The 18,429-nt window shown below is 33.8% G+C and overlaps 1 protein-coding gene and 1 long non-coding RNA gene across 3 annotated transcripts; both read right to left on the bottom strand.

The window, feature by feature from the left end:
- Positions 1-1,578: 1,578 nt before the first annotated feature.
- Positions 1,579-3,563, bottom strand: LOC125187062. Of its 2 annotated transcripts, XR_007170557.1 has the most exons (4): positions 3,253-3,563; positions 2,848-2,915; positions 2,088-2,270; positions 1,579-1,815 (listed from the first exon to the last, which is right to left on the bottom strand). It is a non-coding gene; the product is annotated as an uncharacterized LOC125187062 (long non-coding RNA). The 2 variants fall into 2 exon arrangements; XR_007170556.1 differs by lacking the exon at positions 1,579-1,815 and having other exon boundaries at positions 2,060-2,270; positions 3,253-3,562.
- Positions 3,564-15,905: 12,342 nt separating this feature from the next.
- Positions 15,906-17,077, bottom strand: LOC125190696 (ribosomal RNA-processing protein 14). Its single transcript, XM_048088065.1, has one exon. It carries the CDS (start codon positions 17,001-17,003, stop codon positions 16,041-16,043), a length of 963 nt encoding a protein of 320 aa, XP_047944022.1. The 5' UTR covers positions 17,004-17,077; the 3' UTR covers positions 15,906-16,040.
- Between the last annotated feature and the right edge of the window lie 1,352 nt (positions 17,078-18,429).

The following is an 18,429-nucleotide window of genomic DNA, read 5'->3' as shown; positions in this document are numbered from 1 at the left end:
ATTGATGATGGCTAGCGACTTCTCCACGTGACGCTTTGAATACTAGACCACAGATCTTCTCTCTGGTTCCCGAACTGTACTCCAATATCAGTGTGGGTTGATCTCACCGGAATACTAGGACTTAAATAAAGAAGACAGAAGAAATTCTTCTCCACGGAGGAGAAAAATTCGAACTCCACTTAGAAGAGGGGAACAAAAATTTTTGTGCGGGAATAATTGTATTTTCTGTCTCCTTTATTCCCTTATTTATATTAAGTTCCTTTTGGGCCCAGACAAGGATCTATGGAAGGTTTTGGATATGAGCTCATCCAATTTACGTTTTACTAATTAAATTGAACCCACAATTTAATATAAGCTTTAATTGGAATATTACGAGCAGCCACTACAGAAGTAATATTGAACTCTCCCCATCCAAATCCGAAATTATAAGTAATCCGGGTTTCCGTTTTAACTTTCATTTCCCGCGCTTAAGATAAAAATGTCCATTAATTAATTAATGTCTGCTATGGATTTAATTAATTAATTTCTTATTAATTCCAAGAGTGGATTTAGCATGAAACGTTTATTTATTATTCATAGAGTGATCAAACTCCAACTAGCTAGGTTCCAAATAATAAAACCTTGTTTCGCGCTCATCTTGAGGACATTATCAAACGAGACTAACCTCGCGCACGATTCAATATAATAGCAATCCTAGCACCATTTGATATTAATCACCACTACCCAATATATCAGGATTATTGGGTTACGAAAAACTCGCACCATTTGATAAGTCAAAGTAATGCATAATCAATACCGTATGCTCAATGCTAACCTACATTGATTAAGAAATAAATATTTATCAAGACCTCGCCTTTCAGTAGATAGCATAAAGACAAGTCTTGCTGTTAGATCCGTTCAGTGCTTTACCACACCAATGTCATCTTATTCCAGTAAGACTTATTAAATATGCGGACTGACATTGCAACCTTTCACGATGGATAGTCTAATTCCATCTAGGTCGTGAAATTTTTCTTTTTCTTTGTTTAGGACTGACCGTGTTACCTTAAAGTGAACGCCGCCCACAACCGGTCTACTAAAACAAAGACTTAGACTTTGTTAAGTTAACTTATACATTTAAACATGCAATCGACATCCATTAAATGTAAACATAATAACATTATGACAAAAATAATCTGTTTTATTCCTTGAAAAATAAAATAAGAGTTGTACATTATTCAATCATTCAAAACGTGATTTCTAGTATACAAACTCTAACATGTTCGATATCCAGTACTGACCTTTAGCTATACTATATAAACTTTGTATACTTGCAGGTATATTTAGTGCTAAAAAATAGTGCATCACCGGCTATGGTGTCCACAGAAGGTGGCCACCTTCCCGACACGATGAATGATGAATGGAATGGAATGATGGGTGACCGTGGGAGGTAACCACCTCCCCGGAACTTGAATGGAATGGAATGATGGGTGACTGTAACACCTCTTACCCGATTAAATTAATAATCGAATAAGTGATGTCACATTTTGGTATAAATATCTAATTACCAGAAAATTCCAGATAAATTATTATCCATTATTTGGTAAACTGACAAACTGCTATATAACATCTATATATATATAGGCACAACCTGGGTAACTATTTACAAAAATATATTTTTAACCAAAGTGTATGAAATAATTAAGAAATCCAAATACATTACCCTTCCTATACATGCCACAGCTAATATTTCAGACAGTTATTCAAATACAAAAGGTTAGGTAGTGACTCGACTTGAGCCGCGGTGAAGAAAAAGAGCTAATTCGATCACCTAATCTGCAAAGGAAAATAAAGGAGTGAGCTTTGACAAGCTCAGTAGTATACTCAATATTAGAGCGTAATTTTCAAAGTTTATCCACTTACATTTATATACATTTGTTTAAATTCAGAATAGAACAATATTAAAGTCTTACATTCATGTCGTCAATCTTTGATCTCATGAAATTTTACCAGAAAGTTTATAACCACATATCAACTCATACATCATATATAAGAATACAAAATAAATTGCATAACACTATTTATCAAGCAAAACACAGAATATATACCAATATTATTCAGTCACCAACACTTATTCAGATCACCAATAATTTCACATATTCAAACACATATAGCCCCTTTAAGTGCTTCGTAATAGACTAGTGTACTCGGACCAGATCAGAACCAGATTCAGAGAACCAGAATCAGATGCAGAGCGGAATTTGTCCTCGAGAGAACTCCGTATGGACCACCTATTAAGGGTGCAGACAGAGACAGAGATCAGAGATCACAGATGCCAGATAAATCAGAGACAGAGACGATCCTCGCTTCGGTTATCCAGAAGACGAGAGATCACAGATAATGCAGCGCTGCTGTCCTATGGCATGCCAATTGTACCCACAGAAAAACACTCAAGCACGGAGCATAAATACAGTCAAATATACTTTATTTCTGACAATTTCGAACATAATACATCAACGCATACAGATCAGACATCTTCACATGTAAATCATAAGAGTATACATTTCATCGGCATATATCATTTATCCCATTTACCTTAATGCTCATTTATATTCATTTTCTCATCAAATTACTTATTTCCAATAATCTTTAACATATCAGGGCACAACTTCTTTTCACACCATATCATATCAAATAAACAGGTAAATTCCAATTCCATCAATATCATCGCATATCAAATATTTACATATTTCACGTCATAAGCAAAGTATATAGATCACATAATGTATCACCGATTAACACACAATATTCTATATGCAATCACATAAACTTAATTAAGGAATTAAGTTATAATGTAGAATATACTACCTCAAAATCAATGCCTTTGACCCATGAATCTCTTTATCCCTCCCCCTTCTCCTTGTCCTTGTTAGTTTCTGGCCGAACAGTTACAAAAAATCATTATAAATTCATTTGAACTCTCGGTTAAAGCTGAATTTCGGTCACAAGGCAGAAGGCACGCAAAACTATGTTCAGCTAAAATTTGGTAAGAAAAAGAGGTCGTTTACTTGGTTAAACTGGAGTCGCAATATGCTGCCAGAACATGACACAATAGCTGTCTCTTTGGTTTCTTTCACAGTTTCACTTCAGCAAGATTCTACTTGTATACTTTATTTCAAAATAGCTAAATTTCGAAACGAGAATTACTTGAGCATAAACCCTAGCTTTCAATTAAAGATGAAATTGGACAAGAAGTGAAAGGAGGTTGCTTACACAAAGTGGAGTTAATTCGTTGTCTAAATCTGCCCGGAAAAGGTAATGACATCGCCGGAATCTGCCGGGCAGCAGCAACGCAGAGAGGGAAGGAGATCGGCGGGCGTTTGAGCAGCAAATGAGAGGCTGAGACACGGAGAGAGAGAGACGAAGATGAGTGTGCTGCGCCTGTCGCCGGAAGGAGGCGACGACTCGTCGCTCAGTGTGTGTGTGTATGAAATTGGCGGTGTGTCCATGGTGAAAATAGAGGTGTAGAAATGTGAGGGAGAGAGAGATGACTCCCGTAAGTTCCAGAAGGGAGAAATAGGTGTAAAAATCTGATTCCCTTTTCCCGATTCCTTTTCTTTACACATAAAATTAGTCTTTTGTAATCTTTATTTCATCCTTTTATCCTATTTCAAAGAAAAATATCCCATACTTACAACTTAAACATTGAAGTCTAAAATTCATATAAACACATTTCTAATCTTTTTATTTTGCAAACAACTCGACACACTAAACTTCACTCACTAATACTTCTAATTTAATTCCAGACTTCTATAACATTTAACTAATTTATATTTACGAATTTTCGGACCATTATATCGAAAATCTCTAATCAAAGACTTTTCTCAAGAACGTACTAAAACTCTTTAAAACTCAATTCTTTGCTCGTATATCTTTTCTTACACTTATTTAAGATTGGTATTTCATTATTCCATAATTTATCAAATTGTCAAAATTTATTTTGTTAATTATTTTGAATTATTCGCTGAAAATCCTATTCTAGCGATTTATAGCACCAAAATTCACTTTTCCGCCTAAGGTGGGTTTTTGGGCATTACATTGACCGTGGGAGGTAACCACTTCCCCGACACTTGAATGGAATGGAATGGAATGATGGGTGACTGTGGGAGGTGACCACCTCCCAGACACTTGAATGGAATGGAATGGAATATGATGGGTGACTGTGGGAGGTGACCACCTCCCAGGCACTTGAATGGAATGGAATGGAATGATGGATGATTAATGTTTAGATATGGGGAATTATGAATGATGAATGAAATGGAATGATGAATGATGAATGTTTAGATATGGCGAATTATGAACGATGAATGAAATGGAATGATGAATGATGAAAGAACTTAGTCTACAGACGAACTTTTAGTTCATAAAAGAACTTAGTAAGCTCGGGTCTTTTAAGAAAAACCCTCGTGTGTTACTGTGATGGATGACAATTATATATAATGTATATTTTGCTTTTCGGCATGTGTCCACTGAGTACTCCAAGTACTCAGCCTTGCATATGTTTTAAAAATGTGCAGGTTGAGCAGTGATGGCGGGCGGTGTTGAGCATAGACGATGAAGATCCTTCAATAGAATAGTACTTGGATGCGTCGTGTCTCCATACACGATGTCATCTACTCTTGACTCTTCCGCTGCAATGTAAAAGTCGAGATTTCATTCTCTTGTACCATGCACTCTGATTTATATATTCCAAGTTATTTCAGTTCAAGTTCAATTGTGCCACAATTTCCCCTTTCTTCCCCCGCTTCTTTCATCCTCCCCTAATCGCAATCAACCGGGCTTTCTATCCCTAAAAAGTGCGATCGTGACAGTTCACGTGAGTATCCACTGGATCTCAATAATTAATTTTTTTTTTTTTTTATATTTAAGAACACACGATGACAAACAAAACTTTGCTCTTTTTTCATATAAGAACACATACACTCATTAACACACTACACACCAACATTTTCTCTCTTATTTCTATTTTTATGGAAGTTTATAGATATGCATCATCACTACTTCCTCTGTTTCAGTATGAGCCACATATTATTATTTTAGTTCGTTTTAAAACAAGATTTTTTAAAAAAATTTACTATAAATAAAAATAGGTGACATATTATATCAACTAATTTTTAAATAATTTTTTAAAATCCTTACCCAATCAATTATGGACTCCTATTCTCATACGAAATGAACTATAAAAAATGGCCTCAACGCTGCTTTCCTCATAAAATAAAGAAAATCAATTTGTGGCCATATTCCAAGTTCAATATCATTTTTTATTCTATTTGGTTAGGTGGTTTTTAGAAATTTCTGAGCATCCGTGGTGGTCCAAATTATTTTTAATGTTATTTGCATATATTTAGAAAATTTTCAAGCAATTTTCGTCCATAATTGATTTTAGTTGCATTTAAATACTCTTTTAGATATTTCAGAGCACCAAACTTGTGTTTTCAAGGAAATATCGGAATAATTGATTGATTATTTGGTTTCAGAGCACCAGACTTAGTCTTAGGATACAAAAAGGTAGAAGAAATGGATAACCATGGAAAAATAAAGAAAATATACAAGGAGTGGAAGAAATCCGAAAAAGAAAAGGCTATGTTGAATTTCATGAATTATTCATTTGTTGAGAGTTGATCGGCTAGGTGTCATATTTAAGCGCCTCATATGTGAGCGGCGCTGATGTAATGAGCCACATCACCAATTTTCTTATCATTTGAATTACTTGCCTTTTCTCTTTTCAAACACTGAATCGAACAACAACTCCAATATCAGAGTATGAGAGCTCTCAACTCTATACCCAAAAATAATACTCCCTCCGTCCCACATAATTTTACCCAATATTCTATTTTAGTCCGTCCCATATAATTTTACCCATTTCACTTTTACTATTTTTGGCAGTGGACCTCATATTTCATTAACGCATTCCTACTCACATTTTATTATAAAACCAATACTATAAAAGTAGGACCCACATCCCACCAACTTTTCAACCCACTTTTCATTACATTTTTTAAAACCCGTGCCAAGTCAAACTGTGTAAAATTATATGGGACGGAGGGAGTATATTTAATTTGTGATCACAAAAACTAAATTCGAAACATTGCTCATATTTACATTCTAAAATCTCGACCAAGTTATGAAATCCTGATTACCAAATTCTAAAATCAGGGTAAAGTGAGAATCGAACTAAAGTTGAATTCCAGAATCAAAAGTTCTAAAATCAGAGTAAACATGAAAGCCAGAATCCTAAAATAAGTAAATCTAAAATCCACTGAGCTATTGGACGAAATGGAGGCGCAGTTCCAATGTACCCGTCGTCGCCGCCATAAGGGAAATTCTCTGCCTCTCCTCGCCCAACTACCACCCTAGTCCCCGTCGCCAACATGCGGTTGAGTCATCGGCGTCAATTGCATAAATTGGTGGAATCAAAAAAGCGTCAAATGGAGAAATTGGAGAAATCAAAATAAAAAATACTTTAAGGTTGCTATTCATCTTCTCCAACTCAGAAAGGGAGAGAGAGGGGGAATCGCAAAGAGAGAATTGTGGGAGTGGAGAGAGTTCATTTTTTAATACATTATTGGTGCACAATTCTCAGCCGATAACGAAGACGGCGAAGAGAGGAAAAAATCTACTTTAATAAATCCTTCTCTATCTCATTCCTCAAATGCAGATCTGAATCTCTTCGAAATTTCTACAACCATTCAACTTTTATTGTTTGAAAGGAACACCTAAAATCCAGAAGTCTTTTAGTTTTAGTGATGACAGGTTAAACACTCATTTTTGGGTTACATAAATGAGAGCTCTCATATTTTGATATTGGAGTCGGTGTCGGAGATGAATACTCGTTCAAGGTGCGGAGATTAATGTGACTATTGGAAGAAAGGGCACGATTATTAAGAAAGAGAAAAAACCAAATAATTGAAAATATAGCAATAAAATTGTGACATGGCTCCATGTCATTGTCGCTCACAGGAGGCGCTCAAATATGACGCCTAGCAGATCAACACTCTACCTTTATTATAAACTAATGTTATCACCCGTGCTATGCACGGGTCATAATATTTTCAAATAATGATAATAAATTTTAAGATAAGTAGATTAAAAAAACGATAAAAAGAATATAATGAAGTTTATAGTTAAAAATATGTGTTAGTTATAATAAATAGTAGTAGGTATTACATTATAAACATTTAAAAATATTACAAATACACAAAGCATTATAAATGAAACATTTCATGTTCGAAAAATGATTTTATACAACTTTCATGTCTGATATAAGTTGAGCAAAATAAAATAAAACAAACGACAAAAATGCGAAAGGAGTATATAGTACTCCCTTCGTCCCAACTAAGTCGATAGTACAAAACTTTTGGACACAGAGGTTAAAAAATTGTGTTGGATAGGTTAAATGAAAGTATATTAAAATAGAAACGAGAAAAAAGTAGGAGAAATAAAGATAAAATAAATTAGATGATGAAATAAAGCAAGAGTAGTTTGATTATTTTTTTTTATCAAAAAGAAAATTGACTCAATTTTATTGGATATTCTATAAAAAAATATGACTCAATTTAATTGTGACGGAGAGAGTACTAACACATCAAGATAAGAAACATATTCAATTTATCAAAATTTCTATTTGGGTAATGATTTAAATTTTATAAATTAATATTTTTTATGCTAGTGTCATTTTCATCTTATTATGAACCAATAGGCTGCAATTTTATTAAAATTTAAAATCTCAAAATAAATAAATAAATATAAATGTAGTAGTATATTTTAAGTTTTTAATTCGTGTAATTTATCAACAAATTAGAAGAACGTGGAACTGGTAAAAACAAAGCTACAGAAATCAATCAATAATGTTTTAAATCTTTTTTTCTTTATCTATACAAAGTACACATGTCCAATTAATATGGATAGGTGATATATTAGTTCAAAACTCCAAATTATAAAATGAGAATATTTATTAAAAGCTTAAATTTAAATCTACAAAATTTACATTATTAAATCTCACTTTTTAGCCCAATATACATACAAATATATACATGCGCCTATTCATCTCCATTGGTCCTCCACAATCCCCAAAATCAAAATCTCGCTCAATCTCACTCCGCCGTCATCGCCGTTGGCAAACGGTTCAGCTCCTCCCCCGTCCGCCAATCTTCTCTTTCTTCTCTCCCCGCCACCAGCTTCGATTTCTCTCTCCCACGCTTTCTTCTCTCCCCAAATCGAAAACCCTCTGATCATCACAATCTAACTCATCTTTCTCCAGCAGTGTCGCCGCCGTTCGACCGACCTCCGATCTGGCGAGGAGCAGATTTGCTTCTATTGTGTTGCATTTTATTGAACCTCGCCCGCGCTCCTTCGTCACAGCCTCGTCATCGTGCCTCCTGCCTCGCCAGTTCCTTCTACACTGCTCCACCGCGCAGCTTCGCTGCTGTCCCTCTCGCCTGCACCTGCTTTGCTAGCCTCACGGTGATGACTGATGTGCTTTTTTTGCTATTTTTTTGTGTACTCCGTAATTCATATAGAACTTGTAAATGTTAGTAGTACTTACTTTTATAGAGATGTAAAACTTCTATCAAAAGCTATTGATTATGTACTATATTTAATCTTCTCTGAAAAGCCACCGTTTTGATGCACCAAATTTTTATCCAATAATATTTACCTTTTCTTTGGCCAATGAATGATTTTCTCGCTCAAATAACATTTCAATGGCATTTTTGTTAATTTATCTGCTGCCACTTTATATAGTTATAGATGTGTTAATTAACTCGAAATTTTGTTCTATGCTTTGGTTTGTGTTAAATTTTAACGTTGTTGGATGTTTAAACATCAATATTTAAGGCCCATTAAGGTCATGGGCTTTTTACGAGTTAAAGAAAAAACATGCGACTGAAAAAATGTACAATCAAATGCACGCTATTTTCACTTTATTGAAATCCCAGAACAAACTAAATTACAACAAATGCACGTTATTTTGACTTATTTCAAAATGTAAGTTTCGTTATTCATGGTAGATTTTATCATCCAAGCAAGATGTAAAATATGTTTCTAAAACAATTGGGGGATTTTCTAGCATTGTGAAAAGTATAAATATTGATTGAAATAAAATAAAATAAAATAATTCTGATTGAAATATTTTTATAAAAAAAACGAAATTAGCATATCGGCGTTAAAAGATTAAAACAAGGCCTCAGATTAGCATATTGGCACATTCATCATAGCAACAACAACACCACGGTATAAACCGTGTGATGCGCATAAATGTCGTCGCAGCTCTTGCCAACATTCTTGTCATCATCACCCCTCAAATTTGGGGAAAACATCGAAAAACCAACAAATTTAGTAAATTGGAGGCGACGGATTGAAGAAATGATTTGAAACACTAAGGCGATCGGCACCAGAATCTAAGAAAATTGGGGGAATCTAATACACAACATAACATAGGCGATATTCAACGACAAAAACAAGAACAGAAATAAAAATGGATTAGCTCAGTTGTATAGTGAATGGTGAGTTGGGATTTGTAATGGATTCAAGATTCCTGAGGCAGCTCTCGCCAATTTAAATTAGGGTTTGTCGAAAACGTGGATATATATATATGTATATTATTCAATGGGCCGAAGCCGTTAGCTTAAATGTGAGTTGGAAAGTTTTAAAGCCCATCTATTCGTATTCCTACATAGTGGAGTATTAAAATTTTATATTTGTTGGGCCTATTGTGCAAATAACACTCTTATTTTTATTTTTTATGTAGATGATGACAAAATATTTCTAAGCTTCATTTAAATGTAAAGCATGCAGTAAAATAAGTCAAATTATAACAAATATACTTATTTGAAAATTATATACTACAAAACATTAATTTAACATATGTTGTAATACAATATAGTATAAATAATACCACAATTTTATTAGTATGAGATCCTGTGGAAAGTGTCTTAAGAACAAAACTGCGAGAACCTAACTTAATTCAAAACGAACAGTATATAATCATCTTATTTTAGCAAGTCCAACTTATTAGCACGGCAAATGGCTATAAATGATATTTGGAGTAATTATATCGATTTAGGACACGCCGGCAGACCAAATATATGGCTAAAAATTGCACTCACCAACTAGGCTTCCCAAAGATAATTGCATTTAAAAAATTTGTCAGTATTCTGCACGGTACTTTTTTGTAGTTAAAAATAATAATTTGAATGTGTACACAAAAAGCTACTGTAGAGGATTGAAATAAAAATTATTATCGTATCGCATGTCGTGTGATAGTGAAATTTCTGGAGTTATATGATTAACAAGCTTACTAAATTTGACCAAAATTAACCATCACATGCTTGATTATCAATATTGTAACATACATTATTTCGACATCGTTTTCTAAAATTGCTAGCTGCAATCGATCATGCGAAAAATTTCGGTGTGTGCGAAGATATAATTAAAACCAAAATGTTTTAGAGATATAATAGCAATGCCATAACGAGGGTTAAATGGTAATTAAACTTTATATTTTATTTTTAATTGAACTTATATTTTGTTATGTACTTTATTATCCTTGTATTTATATGAAAATAGTATTCATTAAGATCTTGATAAAGTTAATTTAAATATGAGCAATGTGTATGGCACGTGAATTAAGTAATTAAAAATACTCAGGATTTTGTCAATTAAATTATAAAATTTGGAAATTCGTCTCGCTCCTTTTAAAAGTTTTAATAACAAATTATAGTTTTAAAAAATTGGTATCGTTCCATCTAAGTCATTATTTATAGGTAACACCAAAATTTATGCTTAAGACGGTGTTGTTTAACAACCTGCGCTATCATATTATTACACATTTACGTCATTATTTATCAGTAACACCAAATTTTACATGTCTATATTAATTCAGCATCGAATTTGTCCAAATAAATTATCATTAGACAAACGAGTATTTTTGAAACTTCATAATTAGAGCATCTCCAACCATTACACTAAACTCAAACCTATTTTAGTGTAAATGTCATACTAAATATTGATTTTACTCCAACCATTTACACTAAACTCAAACATAAAAAAATATTCCTCACCCACTAACTTTTTATACTTTTCAATCTTACCTATATATTTTATCTAAAATTACGCACTAACCCATGACACTGTGAAAATATCCTAAATTAAATAAGTATAATATATTAAGATTTATTAATTAATATAACTAAATATGAAATCTATTATTTATTAAATAATAAATTATAATATTCAAAAAATTTAAATACAATAAAAATACTATATAAAAATATTTATATGCACCGGTAAGTTTTTAATCCATCTAAACTCACATTTTGATTCTGTATTGAAAAGTAACGGCTCTTAAAATAATAGATTTTTTTTAATTATGTTGAATAATATAATAATAATATGGGCCAGCCCACAATCAAATATAAATAAAATTGGATTAGGTTATTACTTCAAACTTCTTCTTCCTCACGCCGCTGAAATGTGTATGTAAATTTTTCAATCTCTGTATTTAAAATTTTCTACCTTCTCTTCTTCTATTTTGATAAATATAAATTGATTTGAACTTGAATGCAATAACTCAAACTACAAAAAGTTTTTTGGTATACTTTTAGTGCAAACCTAAAGTTAGGTATTTTTTTTTTCAAAAACCTATAATGGGATTGGTTTTGCAGTACCATTGGAGGTGTTTTTCTACTGCATTTTAGGTTTTCCAGTACTGTTGGAGATGGTCTTAGTCATTCAAATTATAAAAGGTGCGAGACAAATTAGATTTTAGCCAAATTTCATGATTTTTTTTGGACAATTAACTCTCATGTTGTTGTCGAGAAATTACAAAAAAAAATTGTTTCGTGATATTATTTGCCGGAATTTTTTCATTAATGGAAAATAACAAACTTAGGATAAAATTCTTGATATTATTTGAAAATTTCAAAGTTCATAAAAAACTTCAACTTTTCAAAAATTCCATGATATTAGATATCAATATCCCTATTTTTATTTATAACTTAAAAGACTTTCAAAACTACACAAACAAAAGGCAAAAACAAGAAAAGAAGGTAACTATCAGACAACATCTAGCAAAACTAAGAAGCTGCCAGAATATACATGGCCTTTTAAGTTTCTACTAGTACTAGTATTTATTTAACTTTGAAAAAAAGCATACAAAATATATAACCAAACAAAGTAAATACTCCCTCCGTATGTGAATAAGAGTCTTATTTTTCCATTTTAGTCCATCCGCAAATAGGAGTCCCGATTTATAATTATTATAAGTAGTAAAGAGGCCCCATATTCCACCGACTTATTTTACTCACATATTATTTAAAACTAATATGTATAGGTGTGACTCATATCCCACCAACTTTCTTCCACCTACTTTTTTTAACATTTATTAAACCCGTGCTGGAATGGAATGTGACGGATGGAGTACTACTAAAGCCAAAGAAATGAAACACTCTTCTTCTCTCCCATTCTCTTAAGAAATCCGGAGCATTAGTCTTGGATTCTGTAGCGAAGTAGAAATGAACATCAATTTCTGGCTTAATCTCCAATCCAAATTCTGATATCTCGCTTGGAGTGTCATCTGTCGTGGGAGACACCAGCTTTTTGTCCATGAACAAAGCCTCCGAATAATTTTTTTTTTTTTCATTTCCAATACAGCACAAATCCTTGGAAGTTGAACACGTCAAACTCTAATCCTAGCATTATCGACTCTAACCCAAACATGCATCCTCTGCTGTGGTAAATAACACAGCAGAGGATGCTGTGCATAAAACGCACAATATCACGAAAGAAACGCAGACCCACGCTTTTTACTCCTTTTTATCTTTAATTGCTTGAAGTAAGACTAATTCAAATCACCACCACCGCATGGCCACTTTCTCACATATAATAATAATATAAATATAAGGTCGGCCACTCTCTCCCATAAATACATATACTAATATAAAAATATAATTTACATAAAAATTGGTGCTAAGATAGTATTTTGTTACTGATTACTCCTATTACTTTTACAAACAAATTTGTATTGTAAATACATTTACATTTAAGTTGTGTAATATTCTTTTGGCACTGATTACTTAAATGATTTACAGTATTGATATATATAGTAACGGTGTCATTGTTATTAAACTAAGTATATTATTGAATATAAAAATATATTATCATTTAAAAATATGATTTCAGGTGTTGGAATTTTATTCAGCATAAAAACCATTAATATATTTATTAAGTAAAAAATTTATAATTCAAAGTTGATCTATAGAAATTAAGATATGATTATTTTATGTCAAAATATACGAAGGTTAATGACTAAATTATTGTGAAAATCTCCATTATTTTATCTCCCATAATGTTATATTATATATATTGATATATATAACGCGAGAGTAAATCATGATAACATAACAAATTTGTAATCCATACACCTGAAAGCGGAATTTCATACAATGATTATGCTATTTGTTAAATATATTAGCATTATTATATGTGAGAAAGTGGCCAGGCGGTGGGGTGATTTGAATTAGTTTTACTTGAAGCAATTATAGATAAAAAGGAGTAAAAAGCGTTGGTCTGCGTTTCATTCGTGATTCTGTGCGTTTCATGCACAGCATCTTCTGCTGTGTTATTTATCACAGCAGAGGATCCACCCCCCAAACTTCTTAAACTTAAATCACAAAATTCTAACATTCACTCCATATTTTCTTTTATATTTTTATGCTTAGTATATACTAATACTGTAAATATTAGAATTTGTTAAAACATAAATATTTGCATAATTGAACTGAAAAGAAAAAAATAAATAAATAAAAGTTAAAACTTGAATTTACAAAATAAAATCACTATAACAAAAATAAAGAAAAAAGTGTGAAAAATAATTAAACGTTTTATATGCCTGTTTAGTTAAAGAATACTATAATCAAAGTAAAAATGTAATTATATCACCTGTTTAAATACTTCGTCTTATAATAGATGTCATACTTTTCTTTTTAGTTTGTTCCACAAAAAATTTCACATTTTATTTTTAGAAAAAACTCTCTCTCACATTAATATAAATATACTACTATTTTCTTTCTCCATCTAACACACAAAATTTTTATTATGTACACTATTTATGTCTTGGAGTTGGGTCATCTTCCTCCCAAAACCATGGCAGCTATTTTCTTCATTTGCCTCTGCAAATTTTTCATGAAAAAATTTATTTCAACCCCTTCCATCATTCAATCTCCAATAATTTTAGGAAGGGCTGAAGATTCACATGACGATGTATGATCCCCTGGCCAGTGCCCGAATGGCTCCAATGCAGATCTTAAGTCGTTCCTTCCAAGACAGAGGATAAAAATCAAGATTTTTCCTGGCTAGTTTGTACAGTACAGATGGTCAGCCAATGTCCCATTGGGCATATACTCATAAACCACTGCAGTCTGCAGTATCCGATAAGAGAAACAAGATTCACATGTCGAAGCTCGGAAAGAGTTTCCACCTCGGTCCAAAACTGAAGCTCCCCTTGCTTGGAGTCTGGTTTTGCTCGCTTTATGGCCACAATCTCTCTCCCGTTATCCATAAACCCTTTATAGACAATACCAAAAAATCCACCCTTTCCAGCGATAGATCCGCTCTTAAAGTTGTTCGTGGCAGATTGGATCTCAGTTAGTGAAAATGTACAGCAGAGACACTTTGTTCTGGCAGATGGCTTGCTGTCGTCGTCAATCTCAGTCATGTTCCCGCATTTTAAGCAGCAAATGGACTACGATATTCAGCAGAAAAATCGCAGTAAATACAACAGTCGCAATAGCATTCGTACGACCAAGAAGAGAATGTACCAGAGCTGGGGAAGCTCTTGTAGGGTTAGGGAGCAGAGGATTGGGGCTAGTATTGTATAAATCTCTAACTATTTTGGTTGTTGGCTTGTTGCAAGAATTTCAATTTTCCTCATCACAACAAAATCAACTTCTATTTCCCAGACAGAACTCAGATGTTATAATTGAGTGAGATAATCAATATAAGCAGAATGAGAAGACAAATTGCATCAATCAGCATCTGGTGCTGAGGCAAGAAAGAAAAATTTTGTGTTTTTTCCACATCAGTGCAGTTTTGAACAGGCACTACGAAACTCTGGCTATCGCTAAGGGCCTGATCAGAACAAGAACCCCCAACCCAGTTCCATGAACACAGACCAGCAATATCAAATGAAAGCATATGCAAGAACTGCTCACGCACGAGGGAGGGTGAAAGGAACGAACATTACACAAAGCAATGCACTTCAATTAGTCTCAGTCCACATAAAAAAGACCCAAGTATTGTCAAAGCAGTTCTACTCAATTGTATACTGTCTAACTAAACCATGAAACTAATCCAACAGCAACCACACTAATCCAATCAGTAATGAGCAATATCTCATTAACTCAAAATTGAATGATAAAGCTTCAGTTTTTAGTGACGAAGACATCTAAATGGGCCTCAAAGAACTCTACACAACTTCAAAAGCACTGCTTAACTAGGGGAAGGATGAAGGAATGAGCATCACATAAAGCAAGTGGCACCTTACTAATTCTCACTCCAATAAATTCAATCACAAGCTTTCCAGCTAAATATTGAATATAATCCAACACCATTCATACTCAACCAATCACTCACTAGAATCAAATTTGAAACATCAAGGCCATGGATGCAGAATAATGAGGAATATCTCAGCTCAAATTTTAAATGCTGAATACTTCATATGGACAAATTCAAGTTCTAAAGGAAGCATATGATAGATCAAGAACCCTACACCACTTCCATAAAAACACAAACCTCCAATATCAAATGCAGCAATGCTAGAATATAATAGTGCTTAAACGGAGGAAGGATGAAGCAATGAACATACTATATCGATTCTCAACCAATCGATGCATTCATATTAAAATGTGAAATATCATAGCCATGGATGCAAAACTCAAAACCAACACTATGGATACTTCAAATCAAAAGACAGAGTTCCAAAGATAAAAAACAGTCAACAAATCTCACTCCTTAGTAATGAATCCCTCCTTCCTGCCCTCGAAGCCGGGTCTCATCAACTTCTTCTCCCTCTTGGCAATCTTCCTCGCCTTCTTATCATTGATCCTCCCCACAATATTGTCTCTCCTCTTCTTCTGCCTCTCCCCCTTCATCTTCTCCACAGTCCCCACCCTCTCCTTCCACTTCTCCGCATTCTTCTCCTTCCTCTTCTTCTCCCTCTTCATGCTCCCCTTGATTAGCTTGGCATCATCGTGCACCTTCACCCCCATCGCCCTGCTCACCGCAGCCTTCCACGTCTCCTTCTCCGCAAGGCTCGGATTCTCCCTCATCACCTCCTTCTTCTTCTTCGCCCTCTCCAGCTCCTGCGCCTTCGATAACTTCCTCTTCTTGTTCGAATTCCTTCCCTCGCCTTCATCCCCCAATTTCACCTTCCCATACTCAATAATCTCCTCTCCATCATCATCACCATCATCATCATTATCCGCACCAACATTTTCTCTCCCCTCCCCGTCTCTGCTCCTCTTATTCCACTCGTTCCTCATCTTCCTCTCATCGAATCTCTTCTCTCCGCGGTTTCCTTTCAGCGCTTCGATTTTCCGCCGCAGCTTTTCTCTCAGCTCTTCATAAGTAACCGATTTCTTCTCGCTATCTCCCAAATCGATCTCCTTAGACGGAGAATCGCCGTCCTCCCGCTGCTGGAGGTGTTTAACGGCTGAGGAGGGCTCCGCGTCGGGGTCAAAGCGGTTGCGCCGCGCGAGCTTGAGATTCTCCTTCGTCTTGAGCCTCAGCGAGGCCTTCGCCGCCTTGGATAGCCCCTGGTACCATGGCTTCGAATCGTCGTCGGCGGATATGTAGAATCTGGACGGAATAAGCTCGATTAAATGATCGAAGAACTCACTCTGAGAATGAATCGTCGAGGCGAGGTCGCTGTCGAGCCCGCCGGCGGGAATTTGCTTCTTCTTCTTCATCCGGTGGTGTTGGAATTTGGGTTTTGAGTAGACTGGATCGAATTGCGGTGGTGATGATGAAATTAGGGTTTGGAGAGGCGTTTTTATGCTACGAAGAATAAAATTTAGGGATAAAAAGTAAATTAAAAATCTTACTGTATTACAAGAGAAATAAAACTAGTCCTATTTTTTTATAGGAAAAAAATAGCTTACAATTCTAATCTTTTTAAGTTAACATTACCTTGAAATGGTAATTCTAACATATTCGAACTTTCAAATTTTTATTGGAGAGTAATAGTTTTACTAATTACGGTAAAATATATTTTATCATCTAATTTTAGCGAAAAATCACATATATATTCCTCAAAAAAAAATCGACTTTTCCCATTATTATAGGACTTAATATTGTACATAATAAGTGTCTATTGCCCAATCCTTTAGTATCCAATTTTAGAGAACACAAATATATTCTCCAAAGAGAGACTGTTTAGTTGTTAATTATTTAGTTCATGCGATTTTAATACTTCACTACGATTATTAAATTGTACCAATTTTTTAGTTTTAGGAATTAAAAGCTCCACCCCATTTTGGACAACCAAAACTGAAAAATATAATCACAGTAACCATATGGAAATCACATGACAAACATCAAGTTTTAATTAAAAATTGTGTATATGTCATGTCTTGAATCCGTATTGTTTGCCGCTAGTCAAACAGGGGTCTCGTTGTGTACCTATCTATCTATCTATAAATATATAAAAGGGAAGTTTTGGGAATTTTTGTATAACTATTTTATGAAAAGGATGTAAATGCAATAAACAAAAATTATTAAATTGATTAATTAATTACAATCATGATCATAGAGAAATGATATGCTAGATACCTTATGTGGGCTCCTTATATGAGCACCACTCTCGTTTGACACACATTTAGCATTGTTCGTTTCGATATATCTATTTGGTTTTACTCTAATACATTAAAAAATGTTATTACAATTTTTAATTCACAAAACTCATAAAAATCAAAGCTCGATTTCTCTATAATTTCAAATAAATGAATAAAACAATAAATCAAGCTTTGATTTTTATGAATTTTGTGAAATTAAAAATTGCAATAACATTTTTTAATGTATTAGAATTAAACTAAATAGATAAATCAAAACGAACGACGCTAAACGTGTGTCAAACGAGAGTGGTGCTCACATAAGGAGCCCACATAAGGTACGTGACTCAACTTTATTTTACCCAAATAATACCTGCAAGTGTACAGTGTTATTGTAGCAAATAGCAAGCAAGAGTATATCCTATCCCACAGAAACAATTAAGTGTAAACCTAAGTACCACGAACCAATTTCGACTACTATCCAGACGATCAATTTTGGTTTTGAAACTAACAGCTACTGAAAGCATATAAATTCAGAGATTGAAATAAAACACTTTGAACAAAG

Source organism: Salvia hispanica, chromosome 5, assembly GCF_023119035.1.
Source record: "Salvia hispanica cultivar TCC Black 2014 chromosome 5, UniMelb_Shisp_WGS_1.0, whole genome shotgun sequence".
Classification (NCBI taxonomy): Eukaryota; Viridiplantae; Streptophyta; class Magnoliopsida; order Lamiales; family Lamiaceae; genus Salvia; species Salvia hispanica.
This window is presented reverse-complemented; position numbering and strand designations above follow the sequence as displayed.

Bases quoted from the DNA above. Each gene is read 5' to 3' on its own strand.
- LOC125190696 (XM_048088065.1), bottom strand. From the start codon at position 17,003: ATGAAGAAGAAGAAGCAAATTCCCGCCGGCGGGCTCGACAGCGACCTC.